This window comes from Vanessa atalanta, chromosome 10, assembly GCF_905147765.1.
Source record: "Vanessa atalanta chromosome 10, ilVanAtal1.2, whole genome shotgun sequence".
NCBI lineage: Eukaryota > Metazoa > Arthropoda > Insecta > Lepidoptera > Nymphalidae > Vanessa > Vanessa atalanta.
Window position 1 is genome coordinate 8,913,521 of NC_061880.1, and position 23,018 is coordinate 8,936,538.

The window sequence follows — 23,018 nt, forward strand, 5'->3', positions numbered from 1 at the left end:
ATCACTATACTACTGCGAGGAATATCGCAACGCATCGCTATGAGCTGAGATGAGCTAATGGGTAAAAATCATGGAATCGTATTAATTGTATCTGTCATGACTTTTGTGGTATGTATCGACCATAAAAATATGAATTTATAAAGTTCTCGGTTGAGAAAAATGCCACGGATTCGAGTGCCGTTTAGTGTCGAGCCAAAAAGTAAAAACCAGCCCCAGGGTGGCCGCCCCGGTCGCCCTGGGGTCGGTTGCCGGGGCATCGTAACTCGTAACGAGCTCGTCCGTCCGCAGCGGCGCTTCATCGTGCCGTCGACGCCGGCGCAGGACAAGATCCCGTTCGCTCGCGTCAACCACAACAAGTACATGGTGACGGAGCGCACGGCGTACGTGGGCACGTCCAACTGGTACGGCGACTACTTCGTGGACACGGCGGGCGCGGCGCTGGTGTCGGAGCGCGGCGCGCTGCGCGGCCGCCTGCGCGCCGTGTTCGAGCGCGACTGGGCCTCGCCCTACGCCGTGCCGCTGCGCGCCTTATAACGCCGCGCTGCTCTCTTCGACCCGATACGTGCAGCCAAAATTACTATCCGTAACCTTAGGGGAGATGCCCCACAGGAATCGCTGAGCTTTTTGATCAGTGAAAATTTCGAACAGTTCTATACGTTGTGAAATAATTTGAATTCTAAATTGCATTTATCAACATAATTGTGTAGATTGTACGGTTATTATATTGATGCATTTTTTGCCTTGATTTAGATTTAATCGATCGTTTTTGGTAACCTAATCGACATAGGTGTATTAACAAATATTTACAGCTGTATTCGATATAATCGAAGAATGAAATATTATAAGATCTAAAATCGTCAGGTGTGACTTCGTTACAGTGTGAATAAACCTTCAAATATTCCATACTTCGTGAGTCGGTAGGTAGTTAATATAGACTTAAGTTTTATCAAAACGCATTTTCCATTTTTACATAATAAAAAAAAGATCTTTGATGTTATCGTTACAATCGTGCCAAAGATTTTTATTCTATGAATAAATCTTACAATCTGCCGATTTTGTGTTCCGTAATAATTCGACACTTAGAAGTAATAGTAAATGACGTCATATAAATTATATGACGCAAAACACTAAGTTACAATATTATAACTAACAGTTCACAATTATAATAACGCTAGATGCACATACAGGAAGAGTAACATATTTCTTAATAAATAAATATATTTATTTTATACTATTTTAATAATAATGTTAAGAAATCGTAAAAGCAAACGGGCCACTTGTAAAGTGGTCACCTTCGCTCATAGACGCTGACGAAGCAATAAGTATTAACTAAAAGTTTTACTTAGTAGTACTTACTAGTATTTCTTGCTGGAAAAACGCATTATGCGTTTCCCTCACGTGAAGTGGGGGGTATTATCGACTCGTCGGTGCCCAGGACGCCTAGTACACCGGAATACCTACAAAAAAACTAGCGGTACCCTCTCTGTTTCTTCGGCTAACCGCGCTCGGGAGTAGAATTACTTGAGGTCAATAAATAAACAATTCTCTATGGGCGTTGCGTTTGTTTAAAATAAGTAAAAGTACACATAAGGCTTTTTGCTATATGGACGATGAAAAGTTTTTAACTGAGGGCTGTTTTAATTGCCTAAATAATACATAGTGTGTAAAATATCTCTCACGATTAATAATACTTGTACTTACGTTACATTAAATTTAAGTTTGAACATCTCGCGTCTTTCTATTGTTTGTTGCCAATTATTAATAGTAAGTATTGTCCTGTAAATAATGTCAATGAATTATTTTCATTAATATTTCTTAATAATAGAATATTAGTTGTGGAACTCAAAACCTATCGTTAGTGTATGTTGTCTTTAAATATTTGAATTGGCTTGTACTTAACCGTGAAACGAAACGCATTGCGTGCGTGCCTTCTCAAAACGTGTGATCAGATCGTTGTTCGTGGTTTGGTGTAGATTTTTATATAATCTAGAGGTATATATATATATAGTATAAATCTAAGTAGATATATTTATTATCGCCTCCCTTGCGTCGTACACACATTCAGACAGAACATTAATATTGCTATATTGCTTACAAGCATATATTATATTGTTGCTGTCTTTAGTAAAAGACCCGTAGGCAATACTCATGTAATATAAAACCTTCATGATGTTAAACTTTGTTATGTTAAGGATGATAAAACAGTTTTTTTTTTGTATTGAAAATATTTTTATATTAAAAGTATTACGTTGGATGTTATTGAATAATATTGTATTTCATTAGTTTACTATCATTTATACTTAGAATTATATATGACAAATAATTCTCAATAGTAATTGTTATTGATGAATGTAAAATTGTTAACATTTCTTAAAATAGCGATATTGATTAAGCTGTTATTCTTAGAACATATCATGTATACGTTTATATAAAGTATGTACTATAATTTGAAATTAAATGATTTTTATAAAACTGACAAACTACAATATAAAACTGGCAAAGGATAGCTCAATTACAACTGATGACAATATAACCTTCGGTCAGGAGTTAGTCAAGAGGCTGAGCAGTACGGTTTGGTAGCGCGTACTGTTATTAAACCGACGGCTATCTCCAATTGGTTACTAATAATAATTAAAAAAAAAAGATTTTTGACGATAACAACACCCGGTCTAAAAAAATAAATTATAAAACATGATAGAACTGGTTGTTTTACTAACGGTACAAAGATTTATTTGTAATAACTGAAAATTCTTTTTGTTGTGTTTTTCTGTTCGACATTTATACATCATGATTATATGCATCATCCTTAAATCTTTTGAAGCGACACAGACAATGTAAAAGTTATCTATTAAGTGTAAGGTTAACTGCTATAATATAAAAATATTTAACAATTCTATATTTAACAAATTACGCATTACTATATATAAGGCGTTAATCGATGACTGATATTTTCACTCGTACTATGTTTGCACGTATTTCTGGTCGATATATAAACCTGTACGTAATATTAGAGGTATTGGTAGTCGTTGCAAAAAAAAAAACATCTCATAGAGTAAAACGAAAAGATTTTCTTGTGCAACTTTATATTAGTCAAATATTAATATATTGTTAAGATTCTATTTTTGTAGAAAAAATGTTTCTATGAAATTATAACCTGAAATCGAATGTCTCTGACCAGTTGCTACAAACATATGTACAAATTATATCTTTTGCCTTAAAATTATCCACACTAGATATAGTCAATTTGATGTGTGAATCGTTTTTTTTTTGTGTTCGAAAGGCGTTTAATTGAGTTTTTGATATCTGTTTCTAGAATAAGGTTTCGAAAGCAATAGCAATTTTGTATTCAGAGACAATATGCGTGATACTTGTTCTAAAGTTGTAAATAAATTACTTCTATCTTATAATGCCTTTTATTCCTTAGAATAATCATAATTATTATATATCAGTTTCCGGCTGCGTGTGAAGAGGGTGGGTTGGGGCGTTTGTAGGTTATAGGCATAAAGTGTAACCTACGTGCTATTCAGATTTCATTCTGATCCGTTCAGCCGCACTAGTGCTATTTAATTAAAACACATCTATCCGTCTTAACTTTCGCGTTTATAAAGATGATGATGTCGCCCTGACCAACTTTACCACCAACCAGGCAGGACATATTATAGTGCACTAATGTGTACGCAGAGGTGCACTCTCAAAGCCCGATACGACCGGAAAGTGATCAGGCGAACTACCAACGGCTTTACGTGCTTTCCGAAATATAGGCCCGATCTGGGGTTTGAATCCAAGACTTCGGCATCTGCGAACCTTATATCTAGTCACTAGATCACCGAGGCAGTCATTTATAACGAGTAAGATGAACTTGTAATGAAGTAATTTCAATCTAGGTCTTATTGAATGTTTTCAGAATAATTAGAATAACAACGCCAAATAATTTGGCAGAGGCAAACAAACATACAAACGTTTTTTATTCCTATTATTAAAAGCGACAGAGATAGATGCAAATCATATAATTAAATGATCAGCAGCTTCCTTTTAACAATTATTAAAATTAAAATTGTGGATGATATAAGAAAAATTACATCTCAATAGTGCGACAGATTATAAAATTCAAGAAATTATTTTCTGCTATAATAATACAACAAAATTATTTTTTATTTATTTATTATTAACTTGTGTTTTATTTTAACACTGTTTTAAAATCTAATATTACAAATATGTCAATATATTTAATAATCTTAAATAAAAATCGAAAACTTACACAATACAGATAAAGATAACGTCAACCGAACCGAGAGAAATGAAGAATGTGATAAGCTGAACCGATTTTCGGATAAAAAATATCAAATACAAAACTAAAATATTTAACAAAAAATGTTCCCGCACTTTTAAGTAAGACGAAGAATTATTTTAGCAAAAATAATATAAGCTTGATCACAACCGAAGCTTCGCGAACTTAAACAGAAAGTAACGTTGTCAAAATAATATTTTCGTTGCTTTTTTTTTTAATTTATTTACACATTTTAAATAAATGCTTTCACAGAATACGTTACTATTAATATAATTTTCATTGAATGAATATGTAAACTTTCCAATAACGAAAATAATTATTTTCATACTTCATATTTTCTTTTATGATTACTCTTTTTAATCAAATTGAATAAAGGCTATTTAATAGTTCGCGATATCGATTCAAACAGTATTCTCTTATTCGGGATAGAGTGAGGTCGTCCACGACATTTCATCAGCGCCCGGTGATTAATCTGAAGCAATTAAATTGATAATTTAATTTCTGGCTAGAATGGAAATATAGAAATAAAAATATTATTACAGGTATTTAAATGTTATATGAATCATAGATCGAACTAAATTTTTATGAAAATTATTATTTGTTAACTTAATTAATGAACTTACACATCTTTTTATGTATGTAAATACCGTCAATGTATATAAATACATGCATATATTATTTTATGAATTATGAGTTGTTTTTTATATAAGTTAATTGTGCGCACTATGCATAATCCGTAATGAGAGCTGAAGCTATATTAATTGAAATAGTACTTAACGGCGAATACCTAGGCGTGCGTGGCGCTGTCCTCCACGAAGTCGCGCGCCTCGTCGATGGTGACGCACTCGACGTGCGAGACCTTGTTGCGGAACTTGACGCCGTAGAACTTGTGCGCGTGCTCGAGCAGCTCGGGCCGGAACGTCGTGGTGATGAACTGCGCCGACGTGGACAGCTCGTGGATCATGTTGGCGATGGCCTTGCGGTGCTGCGCGTCCAGCGCCTGGTCGATCTCGTCGAACAGGTAGAAGGGCGCCGGGTCGCACTTCTGGATGGCGAAGATGAGCGCCAGCGCCACCAGCGACTTCTGCCCGCCCGACAGCTGGTTCATCTCGCGCATGTCGCCGTCGCCGCCCGTGAACGACACCTTGATGCCGACGCCGGTGAACGGGTCCGCGTTGGCGCGCTGCGGATCACAGAGACCTACGTATACATTCTCATCTCCTATATGTCTCATCTCCTTTGAAGCCGGCGCATTGTTAAAAACGATTTACTGCCTGACCGATGCCAACTCTGATAGAAAATGCTTTGGCAATATAAGGGGTTGTTGAAGTATTCGGTTCTGATGACATTGATGTACGAACGCATAAAACAAAAAATCCTTTACTACTTTCTCGGAAATACAGATTTTATACAGATTTTTGAATCCTATTCAAACGTTACACTTCTAAAATTTGAATAATAGTCTACTCACGTCGGGGTTGGTGTCTTGTCCCTCATCCGGCGCGACCCTCATTATAAGACTCCCTCGACCTTGAGGTACCAACTTCTTGAACACTTCTGTAAAATTTTTGCTAACTTGCTTGAATGTGAACTGTATGGCTTCGAGTTTCCTGTGCTCCAGTGTTTCAATCAATTCGCGAATTTTTTCTCCACTGCAAAAAAATAATAATCAGTTAACGATTTTTTCGTTGTTTTAAAATGTCGAAACGTACAACTTATATATTAAGAAATGTTAATTGATAAATTAGTTTATTAGAGTTAATAGCTATATTCTGGAAAAAAATGTAATAAGTCAATATGTCAAGTTCATTAAATAATTTAGAACGATACGAAACCATAAGATATGGTAATGACAATAGTAATTGTCGTGGTATAAATACTATTTCACTTCTGCTCAATATTTATTTCAAACCACAAACCGAAATGTTCAAGAGTAATTTCTTATTACTTTGTTTGATAACTTTACCGTTATTTTCAAAAGGTTTCGAATATTTCAATTTCTTCACAGTTAACAATTTAATCGACAGAATCAAAGATATAGTAAGCACAAATGAAGGAAGTAGCGAGCGAATCGAACCAGAACTAGAAGATGCCTATTTGAATATAACTCAATTAGCAACAAAATATGGATACAGAATCGAGGAACACATGCTCACAACCGAAGACGGCTACATTTTGAATATTCAGAGAATGCCTGCTCGAAATATAACAAAAAATGTTATATTTCTAATGCACGGGATTCTCGATTCATCAGACAGTTGGGTTTTGCAAGGGCCCAATAGTGCACTTGCATATATCCTAGTAGACGAGGGATTTGATGTTTGGATGGGAAATGCGAGAGGTAACAAATATTCTCCGTCGCATACAACATTAAGCCAGACGCAACCGGACTTTTGGAAGTTTTCTTGGGAAGAAATTGGAACTTACGATCTGCCAGCTATGATAGATTACGTCCTAAATGTAACAGGAGAGGATAAATTATACTACGCTGGATATTCACAAGGAACGACAATATTTTACGTTATGAACTCATTAAAACCGGAATATAGTATGAAAGTCAAAATTATGTTCGCACTGGCACCGGTAACTTGGATGAGTCACGCGAAAAGTCCAATATTAAAGATATTGGCGTCGGCTTACGGAATCCTTGGATATTTATGGAACGCCGACATTTACACATCTAGCACGGATCACTTAAGTAAAATACAAAACTTCTTGTGCAATATACTGCCATTTGGATGCGACAACTTGCTACAATCTATTATTGGTAACGATTACAAATTAATGAACCCATCATTAATGCCAGTCATTTTCGGTCACGTACCGACAAACTCGTCAACTTTGCAAATAGTTCATTATGGACAATTATATTCCTCTGGAAGATTTTGTCGTTTCGATTACGGCACGAGTGAGAACTTAGTGAGATATGGACAAGAGTTGCCACCTGATTATAATTTGAGAAATGTGACTGTTCCAACTGTGTTCTTTTACAGCAGTAACGATTTGCTATCGGATGTAGATGATATTTCGTTGCTATTTAACGCTTTACCAAACGTTTATAACACTTATTATATGGAAAATTTTAATCATTTAGATTACATGTATGCTACCGTAGCAAAAGATCTAATCTACTCGAATATTGTTAAAGAAATAAGAGATTTTAATGACGATTGAAATTAAACGGTTTATAGTTCCATATATTAACAGTTATCCGCATTTAAACAGACAAAAAACATAACAGTTCTCTAATCTTGTTTCTTTGTTTGTAAAGCTATTTCTTTGTTGTGTTACTTTAAAAATGGAAATAGGACATGAAATAAAAAAATCCTTAAAGTTTCAATAATGGTTATAGACAAATTTCAAACACTGGATGAACATTGGTGATTATTATTTGTATATATATTATCATTGTGAATTATTTACTTACTAAACAATTAAACTTTTCTTTTATTATATTACTTTTAATTTTATATTATAACTAATATTAAACGTTAAAATTATAGGAATTATGTAATTACACTAAAGCTTTTGTTTAAACAGTCTTTTTTTTTAAAAAAAAATGTATATTTTAAATTGATAGTTTACCGGCCATTTCCTGGTGATTGAGATGAGAATTGAGATGAGAATTGAGATTAAGAGATTATTAATAAATAGTAACTGCCTTTCGAAAAGAAGCTAAACAATGAATAGTTCCTTAGTTTCCTCAAATTTTAGAACTATTAAAAACATTCAAAAAAAGTAAAACATTTTTTTAAACTTACCCGATATCAAGTTCTTCTTTCCGCTTGTATAGTTTTTCCTTTTGTTCCGAAAAGCTTATAAACTGGTCCAAAGCCTTTTTGTTAACGTGATTGTATTTCTTGAGGTGCTGGTTCGCTTTCTCTAGTTCTTTGAATAACTGGACACAAAATTAACACTGTTAGTTTTATTGGAGTTTTTGTGTTTTAAGATGAAAAATGATTTAATTTTTCGTTGTAGTGCTTATATGGTTATTAGTTTATGTGTTAATGGGATTGGAAGTAACATATTGGTATTGCTATCCTTTTTAATCGTAGCAGGTTTTAGTAAAATTACATTTTATTTGATCTCAAATATCTGAGAAGAAACGGCGACAGAAGGCCCGCGGTTTTTTTTCTTCTAATTATAATGATAATCGGAGTTAAAAGTTCAACGTTTAGTCAATTGTACTTATGCTAATCTCAATCAAATTGATTTAATTCCAATTATGTGGCTAATTATTGATGGAGTAGTAGAGAAGTCGTTTTTATTACATCAAATTAGTGAAGATAAAATGTATCTATTATTGCAAATGCTGGTGACTTTATAATGCAGTACGAGTTTAATCACACAATATAGTACAAAAATTTTAAAGACATTTTAGAAGATTACGTTTTATGAGTAGGTCATTCAGAGCTTCCAGCTCGGATAATAAAGTTTAGTAAGAACGTAAATAATACAAAAAAGACGGACACACTAACCTGTTTCAAAGACATCTTCTGGTATTTCGAGTGTAACTCGGGCGCATTAGGCAAGGTGCCGAGAGCAGCTATTTTGTCTAAGGACTCTTGAATTTTCTCTTGCAGTAGCACTTCTTTCGAAGCCATTTTTTCCAATCCCTTTGCATCTTCTTCCATTTTATCTTGCGCTTCTTTTTCCTGTACGGAAAAGAATTTCTCTTTTTTATAATCAAGGTCTTAACATATTTCAAAAAGATAATGTCTATATATCTGTATGGACATTTATATAATACATTTTATTATCATATTTAATAAATTTATAATTTTTTAAGTTTTATATTAAAACTCGAACATCCAAATAAAGAAGGCGGCTACTAAAGGCACGATTAAGAAGCGCACGGCGCGCACGGCGTCAGTGTCGGCGTGCCTACCTTGGTGCGCCACTTGTCGAGCTCCACCTTGAGCGCCTTCTCGTTGCGCACGGCGCGCACGGCGTCAGTGTCGGCGTGCCTACCTTGGTGCGCCACTTGTCGAGCTCCACCTTGAGCGCCTTCTCGTTGCGCACGGCGCGCACGGCGTCAGTGTCGGCGTGCCTACCTTGGTGCGCCACTTGTCGAGCTCCACCTTGAGCGTCTTCTCGTTGCGCACGGCGCGCACGGCGTCAGTGTCGGCGTGCCTACCTTGGTGCGCCACTTGTCGAGCTCCACCTTGAGCGCCTTCTCGTTGCGCACGGCGCGCACGGCGTCAGTGTCGGCGTGCCTACCTTGGTGCGCCACTTGTCGAGCTCCACCTTGAGCGCCTTCTCGTTGCGCACGGCGCGCACGGCGTCAGTGTCGGCGTGCCTACCTTGGTGCGCCACTTGTCGAGCTCCACCTTGAGCGCCTTCTCGTTGCGCACGGCGCGCACGGCGTCAGTGTCGGCGTGCCTACCTTGGTGCGCCACTTGTCGAGCTCCACCTTGAGCGCCTTCTCGTTGCGCACGGCGCGCACGGCGTCAGTGTCGGCGTGCCTACCTTGGTGCGCCACTTGTCGAGCTCCACCTTGAGCGCCTTCTCGTTGCGCACGGCGCGCACGGCGTCAGTGTCGGCGTGCCTACCTTGGTGCGCCACTTGTCGAGCTCCACCTTGAGCGCCTTCTCGTTGCGCACGGCGCGCACGGCGTCAGTGTCGGCGTGCCTACCTTGGTGCGCCACTTGTCGAGCTCCACCTTGAGCGCCTTCTCGTTGCGCACGGCGCGCACGGCGTCAGTGTCGGCGTGCCTACCTTGGTGCGCCACTTGTCGAGCTCCACCTTGAGCGCCTTCTCGTTGCGCACGGCGCGCACGGCGTCAGTGTCGGCGTGCCTACCTTGGTGCGCCACTTGTCGAGCTCCACCTTGAGCGCTTTCTCGTTGCGCACGGCGCGCACGGCGTCAGTGTCGGCGTGCCTACCTTGGTGCGCCACTTGTCGAGCTCCACCTTGAGCGCCTTCTCGTTGCGCACGGCGTCAGTGTCGGCGTGCCTACCTTGGTGCGCCACTTGTCGAGCTCCACCTTGAGCGCCTTCTCGTTGCGCACGGCGTCAGTGTCGGCGTGCCTACCTTGGTGCGCCACTTGTCGAGCTCCACCTTGAGCGCCTTCTCGTTGCGCACGGCGCGCACGGCGTCAGTGTCGGCGTGCCTACCTTGGTGCGCCACTTGTCGAGCTCCACCTTGAGCGCCTTCTCGTTGCGCACGGCGCGCACGGCGTCAGTGTCGGCGTGCCTACCTTGGTGCGCCACTTGTCGAGCTCCACCTTGAGCGCTTTCTCGTTGCGCACGGCGCGCACGGCGTCAGTGTCGGCGTGCCTACCTTGGTGCGCCACTTGTCGAGCTCCACCTTGAGCGCCTTCTCGTTGCGCACGGCGTCAGTGTCGGCGTGCCTACCTTGGTGCGCCACTTGTCGAGCTCCACCTTGAGCGCCTTCTCGTTGCGCACGGCGTCAGTGTCGGCGTGCCTACCTTGGTGCGCCACTTGTCGAGCTCCACCTTGAGCGCCTTCTCGTTGCGCACGGCGCGCACGGCGTCAGTGTCGGCGTGCCTACCTTGGTGCGCCACTTGTCGAGCTCCACCTTGAGCGCCTTCTCGTTGCGCACGGCGCGCACGGCGTCAGTGTCGGCGTGCCTACCTTGGTGCGCCACTTGTCGAGCTCCACCTTGAGCGCCTTCTCGTTGCGCACGGCGCGCACGGCGTCAGTGTCGGCGTGCCTACCTTGGTGCGCCACTTGTCGAGCTCCACCTTGAGCGCCTTCTCGTTGCGCACGGCGCGCACGGCGTCAGTGTCGGCGTGCCTACCTTGGTGCGCCACTTGTCGAGCTCCACCTTGAGCGCCTTCTCGTTGCGCACGGCGCGCACGGCGTCAGTGTCGGCGTGCCTACCTTGGTGCGCCACTTGTCGAGCTCCACCTTGAGCGCCTTCTCGTTGCGCACGGCGCGCACGGCGTCAGTGTCGGCGTGCCTACCTTGGTGCGCCACTTGTCGAGCTCCACCTTGAGCGCCTTCTCGTTGCGCACGGCGCGCACGGCGTCAGTGTCGGCGTGCCTACCTTGGTGCGCCACTTGTCGAGCTCCACCTTGAGCGCCTTCTCGTTGCGCACGGCGCGCACGGCGTCAGTGTCGGCGTGCCTACCTTGGTGCGCCACTTGTCGAGCTCCACCTTGAGCGCCTTCTCGTTGCGCACGGCGCGCACGGCGTCAGTGTCGGCGTGCCTACCTTGGTGCGCCACTTGTCGAGCTCCACCTTGAGCGCCTTCTCGTTGCGCACGGCGGCCTGCACGGCGCGCTCGGTGTCCTCGAGCTCGCGGTTGATCTGTCGGATGCGCTTCTCGGCGGCGGCGAGGTCGGCCTTGCTGTTGGAGAGGCGTCGCTTGCGGTCCTCCACCGATATCTCCTGCAGCGCCTGCACGAGCTCGTCCTTGCGTCTGCGCAATCGATTACACATGTTACTTCGAAGATGAACAAGCTTAATACATTATATATTTGTACATCTACATAAATAAATAAGTAACTTTATTTATTTTTGATTACCGTATAAGATTATTCGTAAGAAGATTTTCAAGTTTATTTTTAGTCGCTTCGAGATTCATTCTCTGACTGAAGGCCTCCTTGTTTTCCTGAGTCAGTCTCCGAATAGCATCGTTCAATTCGTCTACCTTCCCTTGATCTGCAGTCGACAGTTGTTCCATTAGTTCCTAAAAGAAAGAGGTTTTTTCAGTACCAATTGAATCAATGGTTTGCAAATAAATAATGCCAAAAAACTAAGGAAGTAAAGAATGGTCTATAAGGCGTATGTTTTGTCCACCAACCTGATGCAGTTCAGACTCCAGTCCCTCTTTCGTGGCCTGCATCGCCTCTAAGCTGGAGCGACACTGCGCTAACGATCGTTCTTTCGGCCCCCTGAACCTTTCTATGGATGCTAATTCTTCTTTCATCAGACGTATATCTGCTTTTACTTTGTCAAATATGTCCCTAGAATATAACAAAATAGATAATTTTGGTGTCTTGAATTTATTTATTACTTATACTTACCTCGGATTTAGTTTATTGTCACAGATATTTGTTAAGATTTTAGTGGTAGATTTAGTAAATATATGATTATATATATATGATGTAGAAGTATAACTCTTGGAGTTTAACTTAATTTTTCATATAAAATCTGTCAGTTTTTGTCTGTTATTAACAAGACAACAATATATTAAACATATAATTCAATACTAACATTATTATTGTACTTTAATATGGTTATAGTATTTGACAAATTTGATTTTTTATAAGCAGTTATTAATGTACATACTTGGCCTTTCCCTGTTTCGTTTCTGTCCGCTGCATTTCTGACACAATAGTGTTAATACTCGTCTCAGTCTTGTTCAACTCCTGCCGTAGTGTGTTCAACTCCTCATCTAAGGTGGTGATTTGTTCCATCAACTCCGATCTGGTCTTTTGCATTTCAAGACGTGAACGCGATTGGTTGAAATAACCTCCTGTCAGGGAACCTTTTGAAGACACCTAAAATTGTTTGAGTTGTCATTCATTTGAAATTTATTTTTAACAGTTAGATTATTTGTATGTTAGGAAACAAAATGGGTATTGATAATTTGATTGTCTTTAAGCAACACTACAAGAAAATCTAAATTGTAAAATATATCAAACATTCAGCCTAAGTATTTGAAGTCGTAATTTCTTTGCTAACCATACCACACGCTACCATTATTCTGACAATCGATAACTATTTAGTTTAAGCGAAAACCGAAGCTGAAAATCATCATACATATGTTAATGTCGGTGTGTAATAACTAATATGAGTAGACCATTTAATATTAAAACATTGTAGATAGAACATACTTGATCTCCTTCTAATGTGACACAGTCCAAGTGGAACTGTTTGCCCAGCTCAGTAGCGCACTCTAGATTCCTGCAGATGAGTGTTTTTCCAAAAATGTACTTCATTGCTTTAGCGTATTTGGGATCATATTTAAGCTTCTGTACCATGGCTATTGCATTCTGGAAATAACATAAATTATTACTATTGTACAACATTAATAATAATGGTGTATATGACTTGAAAAAGATTTTTTTTTTTCAAATCATATACGAATTACTTATTATCATATACTATTTATTTCTAATAGTTAAATAATTTGAGGCCAGACTATACATATATTTATAAAATATTTTGCCAAATATATTAAATTGAATCAAATACTTACATTGTCGTTGGGATACACCATATCCCTTACTTGGAGACGGTTAAGTGGCATGAAGGTAACTTCTCCTGGTAAGCTCTGACGGTTCATCTCCTTTAGAATCTTTGTGCCCACTGTGTCTGACTCCACTATGTGGTGGAAGAGTCGATTACCGGCTGTAACCTGTAATTTATTTTCTACATCTGTATATCATATTTTATTTTTGTATCTATAATATAAAATAATAATTATATTATCTACTCGTTCCGGATATGCAAAGCAATACCATATATTTATTGAATTAATAGCTGTTTAGTGAATTAAAAATACATAAAGTATATCAACCAATTGATATCCAACTTGTATTACGATTGAAAAATTATTTTGTTTTATCTTAAAATGAGGTAATAAAGATTTTTTTAATATGTTGAGGGCAATGACTTATGTTCTACAGTAGAAGAGTAAAGGGGACTAGTCCTACATGGCTTAATCCAATCATAGGAGAAGTAAAGACAAATACAGTACTTTGACATTGAAATTAACGCAATATCATTGGTCGATATCTTCTATGGTTAAATGAAGCTGAATGAAATATTGTTGTATTATAAATAAAGATATAATAGAAGAACTTACTGTCATGCAAGATAAAGCACAGCTATTAGCAAATCGCATGAAATATGGATATCTCAGGTATATATATGTCTAATCTTTTAATTGGAATATAGTATAGGTAGTTAGTTAGACAACTAACTGATATTGATACCGTTCGTCTAGTATATTTGGGTTATTTTTACAGTATTATGTCATATGGCATATTACTTTGGAGTAATGCTGCAGATATTGAATCTGTTTTTATTTTACAATAGAGAGCAATCCGGTCTATTTATAATCTTGGAGCTAGACTCTCTTCGGGATGTTTTTAACAAAGTAGGAATACTCACTGTTGCGTCAAAATATATTCACAACAATATTATGTATAATCACAGTAGCATTGATCACTTTGATAAAATCAGTGATAATCATTGTATGTGCACAAGAAGTAAGGATAAGCTTAGAACGCCAAGTTTCCGACTGCGCAAAGTCAATAAATCATTCTTGGGGCAAGGTATCCACTTCTATAATAAAATTCCGCAGACATTTTTAACTTTGCCATTTCACAGATTCAAGTCAATTGTAAAAAATACATTGGTAAAGACACACATATACATATTATTCGATACAAGATTATATTGAGTGCCTGTAAAAGCCTATTTGAATAAAGTATATTTTGATTTGATTTGATTTGGTACATTTACTATTGCAATATCATAGAAGACTCACCTCGACCGCAGTATAAATGGTCTTGTCACAGGTGAAGTTCTCTATGACGGGTCCATAGTACTGCGTAGCTATTTTGGCCCAATCTCCGCCCCTCTCTTGGAATGTTTCTAAAACTTTTCGCACACTGTCCCTACCGTTTAATATAGGCTGAAATTAAGAAGTTCAATTAAATTCCTTATTTATCTTAAGTTTAAACAGGCACAAGGGACAAAGCGTCTTACTTATTTCCCAAGGTTGATAGCACATTGACAATGTAAGGACTAATTAATATTCCTACCAGTGCCGATGTCTATGGTGGTGACCACTTACACTTTGATGCGTCATATGCCAGAATATAGGACATCTGTTTAATACTAGAAGTGCCATTTTGAACAGTTCTCAAATTTAGACCTCAAAATGATCCATATAATATAAATTATTTTCAAGTTTACAATTTACCTTGCCAGCCATTGAACGTAACGCTTGATCAGCCTTTGCCAAATCTTCCTTCAGTGATGACAGGTTCTGTGTCAATGTTGTTTCTTTGCGCCATAATTCACTAAAAATAATATTAGTATTTAATATTGAAAATCTAGGAACATCACTTTCACTTCATAAAACAAATCAATGGTTGATGATGATGATGTCTTTGTTTATCTAATAGGTAGGAGGACGGGCAAATGAGTCACCTGATGGTAAGTGGTCACCACAGCCCATAGACGATGGTGCTGTAATAAATATTAATAATTCCTTTCATCACACCAATGCACGATGAACCTTGGGAAATGAGATGTTATGTATATTGTGCCTATGGTTACACTGGCTAACTTACTTTCAAAACCTACACAAGTTTTGGTATTTGGCAGTAGAATATCTGATGAGTGGCTGGTACCTACCCAAACGGACAAAGTCCTACCACCAAGTAAACATATAAACAAAGTAGTCATAACTATTAAAGGCTGGCTTTCTGTGATACAATATGGCACTACTTAATTCCAGGCCGTTAATAAGATTTTGACAGAATAAATGAATAACATTCTATTGATCTGACTTGGTATCGGAATCCAGGATCTGCAGGTAGTTATAATTATGTATATTTAAAATATTCTCACTTTCTAGAACTTTGTTCCTGGTCCTTCCGCTTCTTGCATTCATAGTACTGTTTGTTGTGTTCGTCGATAGCCACTCGCTGCCGTTCCATTTCTTTCGTCATCTCCTCTATACGTTTCTCCAACTCTGTCAATTTTGTCGCATCCCGACGTAGGTCTTCTCGTAATTTGTTCTCGTGATCTTTTTTGTCCTTAATCTGTTTATTAAGGGATCTAAAAAAGTGAGATAAATAAAAAAAGGATTATAATAATGCTGTACTCTGTGGTTACCAGTGATTTTGACATTTATTACCATCTTAGATTTATACATAATTCATACCTCAAAACACATTATTAATAAATAAATGAAATAAAAAAATTGATTGCAATACCTATATTTATTTTAATACTAGAATATGAATGCATCCAATGCATATAACATTGGATACATTAATATCCACCATCTAAACACTTATAGCATACTAAAAGTAAACACCAAGAACAAAAGCATACATATTATAGTTACTTAGGGTAAAACAAGCAGTTTTAATGCAAGCAGTGGGAGTCGACTGCACAAGCAAGTAATATATAACTCCAGTTATATTTGAAATTAAAATTCCCAGCAACCATAATAAATTATATTTATTTCAAAGTAGTACATACTTAAGTTCCTTCTCGATCCAACGATCCCTATCTTGCTTGGACGTGAACTGCGTGCCTCTCCCTTGTTTAGCGTACAACTCTTGTCTCTTCTGTTGGTTCAATGCCAACGCTCTGGTACATTCCTCCTCGCGTGCCTTCATCTCTTCATATTTAGGTTTAAGCTCTTCCAATTCACGTTCCTTTTCGGATATTTGTTGACGAAGACGTTCCAGTTCAGCCTCTGCTCTTTCCTACAAAAAAATATAAGATGATAAACTATGGTAGCGGTATTGATCAAAACGGTTTGTATATCTTAAGCAGATTTTTGTATTTTACATATAGGTGTTTTTAATTTCAGCGTTACGGAATAATATATAGTCTATTCCAACCACAAGAATACAAAAGCCAAATAAACAACATTTGACAGCGAATTGACGCGATATCATTGGTGATGCTTGATTAATCTATGATATTCATTATGGATTTGCGAAAAAATTGCGTTTTAAACGAAGACCAAAATGTTGGAATCCAAATTAAAGTGGATATTAGTTAAGTCTTATAGCCTTGTATTATAAATAAGTGTTGTATCAAAAAATCTTAGTAGTGCACAATATGGCTGAGCCATTAGCAAATCGCATGAAACACGTAATTCTAAGGTTTGTTTATCTTTATTCCTATTTCGATTGGAATAAGCTGGAATGTTTATGATTATAATAAAACTGTATTAAATAATATGCACCGTAACTTATTTTTACAATACAATACCTTGGATTTATTATCTCCATCAACATCGTCAGTGAGGTCTTTTATTGCCAGTTCAAGCTTGGTCTTCTCCCTCAGCAGTTGCTGTTGTTCAGTCGATAATATATCTTTCTCTTCCCGTGTCGCGGCCACGTCTTTACGAGCGTCTTTTAGTTTCCTAAAATTAAAAAAAAAATCAAATTTATTGTTTTCAAATAAGCTTGGTAATATATAATGTAGCTAGTAATATATAATTTTAGTAGGTAAATTATATTTTGCTAGTCCCATACCTGTTAGATTCCCTCACATGGTCTTGAGCTTCACGCACCATATCCGCATAATGCTGTTGCTCTTTGCCACTGTTCGCACGCATTTTCTCTAACTGCAAAAAAATTTAAATTAATTTAATTCTATTGTCACAAAATATATACGAAACAACTTAGTTGGTAGAGTTTTGTGCAAGCTTATCCCGAGATAAGCTACTGATAGCTACTGAGTAGCTTGCACATACTTTCACATATTCTAGGTAACAAAAGAGGCGGTTATATTTATATATATTCCGAACAGTGCCAAGTCTATGGGTGGTGGTTACTTATCAATAAGGAACAGGCTTAAAAGCCAGCGGAGAAGGAAATATAAAAGTTTTTATGTATCTCATACAGTTTTGACAGCATATGTTTCAAACACTTCAGGACCTCAAGACTGACAGACTTATAAGTTCTATATAATTTTAGTAGGTTTTCAAACGTAAAAACAAACAAACAAAAATACAAATAAACATAGAAAACTTACCTCTTTCTAATATTATTATTATTGAGGTTAACCGCAATCATGTCCTTGGTGGCAAGCTGTCTCATCAGCTGAGAGCAGTTTAATCAGGATAAGAATACGAATATAATTACGATTAAAGTGTACAACTATCAAAAAAAATGTTGTATACTACTTTTAAATTTGGAACAGTGTAATTTTTTGCTTGTTTGTTTTTTATTGTCCGGCCGCTTCATTAATGTGTTCCTGGTAGTCATATATACACTACAAAATAAATAGTTGACAAAACAGTATTACTGTATGTTTTCTGATATTTTTAATAACAATAAAAAATAAGATATATATATATTATTATAACAACAATATAATTAATACAGCAAATAAATAATAATAATATATCATTTAAGCCACTTATGACCTATCAGGAACACATTCTATGAAGCGCCAGACATTTATAGAATGCTTCAAGCACATTAACCCTCAATATAGACTTATAAAAATCACGAAATTAGTCTTAGTCAATTGTTTAAATTAAATAGTTATTTATAATAAATATACAAACATCTTCCAATTTGCGTTTGTTTTCTCTATGCTCAGTGTCGTGGATGATGAATTCTAAAACACGTCTAGCCCGATCCCACTTCTGGTATTCCTTGAGTTCTTCCTTCTCCTCCTCAAGTGTTTTTAATCTCTCTTCAATTGTTTGCAGAAAATCATTGATTTTCTCAACCTGTAAAACATAATTCTTTTAAATTGGGACTCTATTCATAATAATATAATTATCTGGAACCATTGTTCTATCTAAAATAAAAAAAGCAACTGGATTCAGAAATTAATTTTTTGGAAAACATTCAAAAATTAATAATGTTTCACATAAACCATCATCACATGTGAAACATCTTTTCATAAATTTTTATTGCAATGTCTTTTTATATATTACATGCTAAGTTAAAGGTTAAAGTTCGACATGTTGACTGAAATGAGGGGTAACGGTCCACATTCTTCACAATATCAGAGTTCCTCCTGAACATTGGATCAATGTTATAGATATTTGCTGGTAGAATAACTATCAACTAGGTTATAACTAGCCCTTTGGACACAAATAACTTTCATGAGTTAAAAAACTATGAAAACCTCAGTATTCATTACATAAAAGCAAAGAAGCATAAGTGTTACTACTATAAGTTCAGTTGAATGATTTGTAAAAAATCTTCTAACCTTGCCAACAGTTTCTTTGAGTATAGTAACAGACTCCTCACGTCTTTCATCATACACTCTAGTTCCAGCAACTTCTCTTAGTAGCTTCAGTCTATGTGAGTCTGGAGCTACTGCCATTTGATTAATCTGTTCATCAAATAATATAAAATATATATGGAAAATAAAAATGAAATTCTGGAAAGAATTCACACGTGGTCAATGGTGTAGCTAGGTGTCCAAGGGCGCCGGTGCACAGGAAAAGAATAGGACCCTCACCGCCTCTTTAACTTATATTTAGTCGAGGTTTTCTAGCTTACGGCAAGTTGGCTGACCCGCTCTTTTCAAAGTTTAGGTTGGAGTGCCCTCTGTGCTCCGGGGCCCTGGTGCATTGCACCACCTGGCCGTACGATAGCTACGCCACTGTATGTGGTGACATTTTCAACAGAAATAAATTAAAAATGCAATAGGGTAAACAAGATTATTTCCAAAGTACTATAGATGGCAATGAAATGACCAAAAGATTCAGGCAAGAGAATGTAAGCAATTTCCATACTATAGACTAAAATTGATAATTTCAAGATAGAAAAGTCAAATAACTTTTATTGGTCCAATAGGGAAATTGCCACTGACATATGCAAATAACATATTTATATAAATTTTAGATATGCATTAAAAGAAATTTATATCTATTTTAATGAATAGTTACTTAGATAATGGTTTAAAAATTTAGTAAACTATAAAATCAAGATCAAATTGATCAAACCATTGTTATTTAACAATGGTTTGATTGTTATTGATTGTTATTTAACAATGGTTTGATTATTAAACCTTAAGACAGAAAAAAAGTAGAGAGCATCAAAAATAAATAAAAAGATCAATAAACTTACCTTTCCTTGTTTGACAATGTAGTATGGATTTGAATTGGAGAGTCCAGCACTTTCCAAAAGATTTAGTACTTCAGAGCGAGGTACCACTTTCTTATTAAGGAAAAATTGATCTTTCTTTGAACCAATAACTCGGCGTAAAAATATTTCATCTTTTTCAATCTAAAAGCAATCAGAATATTTGATAATTATAGCAAAAATATATAATTCTTTAATATCAGCTATTATGTAGCTACTAGCATTCATTGTAATAAATATACTCAGTTACCGGTATTCTATTATCAGAATTGTCAAATATGATTTCCACAAAGGCAGATATCACCCTGGGTCCGGTGCCTTCATGGAGAAGAGCAAGTCGCTGTTCTGGTCTAAGATGTGAAAATTCATCACTCAGTACAAACTGAATTGCTGTAATAAAACAATAATTAGCATATTGACTGTGCATAAAACATAAGAAAAAAGGAAGTAAACTTAAGACTAATAATAATAAAAAATAAAACCATACCCATGTTCACTAAAGTAGCGATCCCTTCTAGACACAATACTGTTCCAATAATATTATGGTAATAGAAACAAGGATTTTATAATATATTTATAAAATCAATAATTATTTCGCCTTTATAATATATATATTGGTATAGAAAGAATTGTTTATGTTAAGTTCAATTAAATAATGTTACAAGTCTGCTTGGTTGAAAGTTATGAATATTATTGTTAGAAAATTTTAAAATAGTTTCATAAATTGAGAAATAGCTTTAAGGAGTATCAAATAATATTATTTATTATTACTAATACCATAAATTTATGCAATAAAACAAATAACATTGAATTATAACACATTGTTTATGTTGTGAAAATCTTAAGAGTTCGTGGTTATAAGTTGATGCTTACCATGAAAGAAGTTACTTTTTCCAGAACCATTACGCCCAACGACTACATTATGCCTTTTATCAAAAGGTTCCACAACTATTTGTTCACGATAACTTTTAAAACCCTGAATAATCACCTATAAACAAAACAATGTCATTTAACAATACACGTCACAAATGAAAGATACTATAAATAATAAGGGCATGTCATGATACACTGCCTAAAACAATTGACTGGATTTTTTACCTGTTTTATATGCATTTTTAGTGATTTAATGACTTGTAAAGTTAACTTAAAAATTTAATCCAAGCATTCACCGCCATTTCTTCTTTGACACTTCAATCACTAATACAGTGGCACAGATTACGAATTTAATTTGTAGATCGTACTTCGTACTCTTTAAAATAAAAAAGGCGGCAACGGCACGTAATGTTTAATGCATACTCTTCATAAAGTATAAATTATTATATTCATCTACACTGCCCTTTTTCTAATAAGATTTCTTATAGAAAATGCTTATTAAAATAAACCTAGTTTAATAATAGGCGTATTTGTGTAAAATTATGCTATTACCTACTACATTTTTGCAGACATCGCTAGATGGTACTAAATTGAAAATTAATAAAGTCGAGACTAGTTTGTGGTTATAAATATTTATTCATATCGTGTACCAATTCTATATATCTATTGTATTGTATTTATATAAAAATGGATGACACTGTTTGAGGTTAATGAACATCAACGTCGTTTAACGGATTCCTATGATATTCGACTTTTTTTCACTGGGGTTTTTAGTTATCCAATTTGTTATGTCTTCGATAGATGGCGCTGCTGGATATCAAATTATATAGCGGTCAACAGTACCATAACATGGCAAATGATATCTTATTTATATAAAAATAATAATAATCATGTACCAATAGACAGCACAAAAAAAGCAAAAAGAATTAATCTATTCTTAGGACCACCAACCAAATCCATGAGGGTGTAAAACTTTAATTATGTCTATTGTCTAATAAAAGCCTAAAATATAAAGGTTGATGGTAGACTATTTGAGCTAATAATGGATGAACCACAAAGGATACATTTTAAGCCCTTTTTGATTTTCAATATATTTAGCCGTTTAGTGGCTTGATATAAGGCCACAGATTCCGGGGTCCTGGATTCAAATCATAGGTTAGGCTGGTGATAAGTAATTGGGTTTTTCTGTCGAAAAATTCTCAGTAGCAGACCGAAGACCGAAAGGTGTAAGTGTGTTCATTACACACCTGTGTTTATGCACACACTTGTGCACTGTATGTCCTGCGTAGTAGGCTAGTCTCCCTTGAGATAGGCTGCCGTGGCCAAAATTGGTAAGGACGACATTTTCATATATGTTTATATATCACATATGTAGATATATATACTTGCTGTCCGAGTTAAACCTATTTCTGATATCGTTTTTTCATTGTTTATCGTTACTTTTTAAGTCGACTTATTGTGACAATGTAAGCAGGACATGGCAATAGGTACTAAATTGCCAGTTTACACATTCAGACATTTATCAGAGACAAATTTTTAGTTCACAACAATTGCAAAGAGTCCACAGTGTTTTCTTCATCGCATGAGACAACGGCGAAATAATCTGAGCCCTATCGACACAAATAAAAACCACAAAAAGTTTAGTTTAAGTAGGTTTGTATTTTGAAGAACAGGGCTCACTAGTTCAAAAAGTAGTAATTGTCTATGGTATCATCTTAGTTTTTAATTAGACGAATGGACGAAAATGTAAAGAGTATATAGATATATGAGACTGACGATTTTTAAATACATAAGCGAAATACTCAGTTTACTGTGTAAATCTGTTTGTAAAAGCAAGAAATCCGGAAGCTTTGACGAGAGGATTGCAATTGTCTGATGATTGAAGCATAAAATCTAAAATTCAAATAACTTTTATTTATACTCTGAAAGATGACGTTTTTTTGCAATTTAGAATTTATAAACTAGTAGATAGTAATTAAATAGCGATATTCTTGCCGAGTTTAATCTATACGGCACTGATAAGAAGCTCTAGGTGCATACCTAAATACTGAAGACTTGATTGATACAGTTGCTTA

At 36.7% G+C, this 23,018-nt stretch overlaps 2 protein-coding genes across 5 annotated transcripts in view; one reads left to right on the top strand and one right to left on the bottom strand.

The window, feature by feature from the left end:
- The window catches only part of LOC125066908 (5'-3' exonuclease PLD3-like), a 52,360-nt gene extending 48,962 nt beyond the window's left edge, over positions 1-3,398 (top strand). For all 4 annotated transcript variants that reach the window (XM_047675227.1, XM_047675229.1, XM_047675228.1 and 1 more), the window contains exon 11: positions 289-3,398. In XM_047675227.1, coding sequence (XP_047531183.1) covers positions 289-534 — 246 coding nt within the window. In that variant the 3' untranslated portion in view covers positions 535-3,398. The remainder of the gene's footprint in view (positions 1-288) is intronic.
- Positions 3,399-4,195: 797 nt separating this feature from the next.
- LOC125066817 (structural maintenance of chromosomes protein 3) lies at positions 4,196-21,258 on the bottom strand. Its single transcript, XM_047675099.1, has 23 exons — positions 21,169-21,258; positions 20,944-21,058; positions 20,321-20,460; positions 20,056-20,214; positions 19,190-19,315; positions 18,534-18,701; positions 17,494-17,585; positions 17,228-17,381; positions 16,484-16,713; positions 15,845-16,054; positions 15,192-15,291; positions 14,754-14,900; positions 13,458-13,616; positions 13,093-13,251; positions 12,545-12,756; positions 12,057-12,219; positions 11,779-11,942; positions 11,465-11,672; positions 8,767-8,943; positions 8,050-8,186; positions 5,760-5,940; positions 5,076-5,471; positions 4,196-4,760 (listed from the first exon to the last, which is right to left on the bottom strand). The coding sequence occupies exons 1-22, from the start codon at positions 21,181-21,183 to the stop codon at positions 5,076-5,078; spliced, it is 3,612 nt and encodes a 1,203-aa protein (XP_047531055.1). The 5' UTR covers positions 21,184-21,258; the 3' UTR covers positions 4,196-4,760.
- Positions 21,259-23,018: the final 1,760 nt, after the last annotated feature.

Coding starts and splice junctions, on each gene's coding strand:
- LOC125066817 (XM_047675099.1), bottom strand. Junction 15,292..15,844: donor CAGGAACAAAGTTCTAGAAA/GTGAGAATATTT, acceptor TATTATTTTTAG/TGAATTATGGCGCAAAGAAA. Junction 13,617..14,753: donor CCATTTATACTGCGGTCGAG/GTGAGTCTTCTA, acceptor AATAAATTACAG/GTTACAGCCGGTAATCGACT.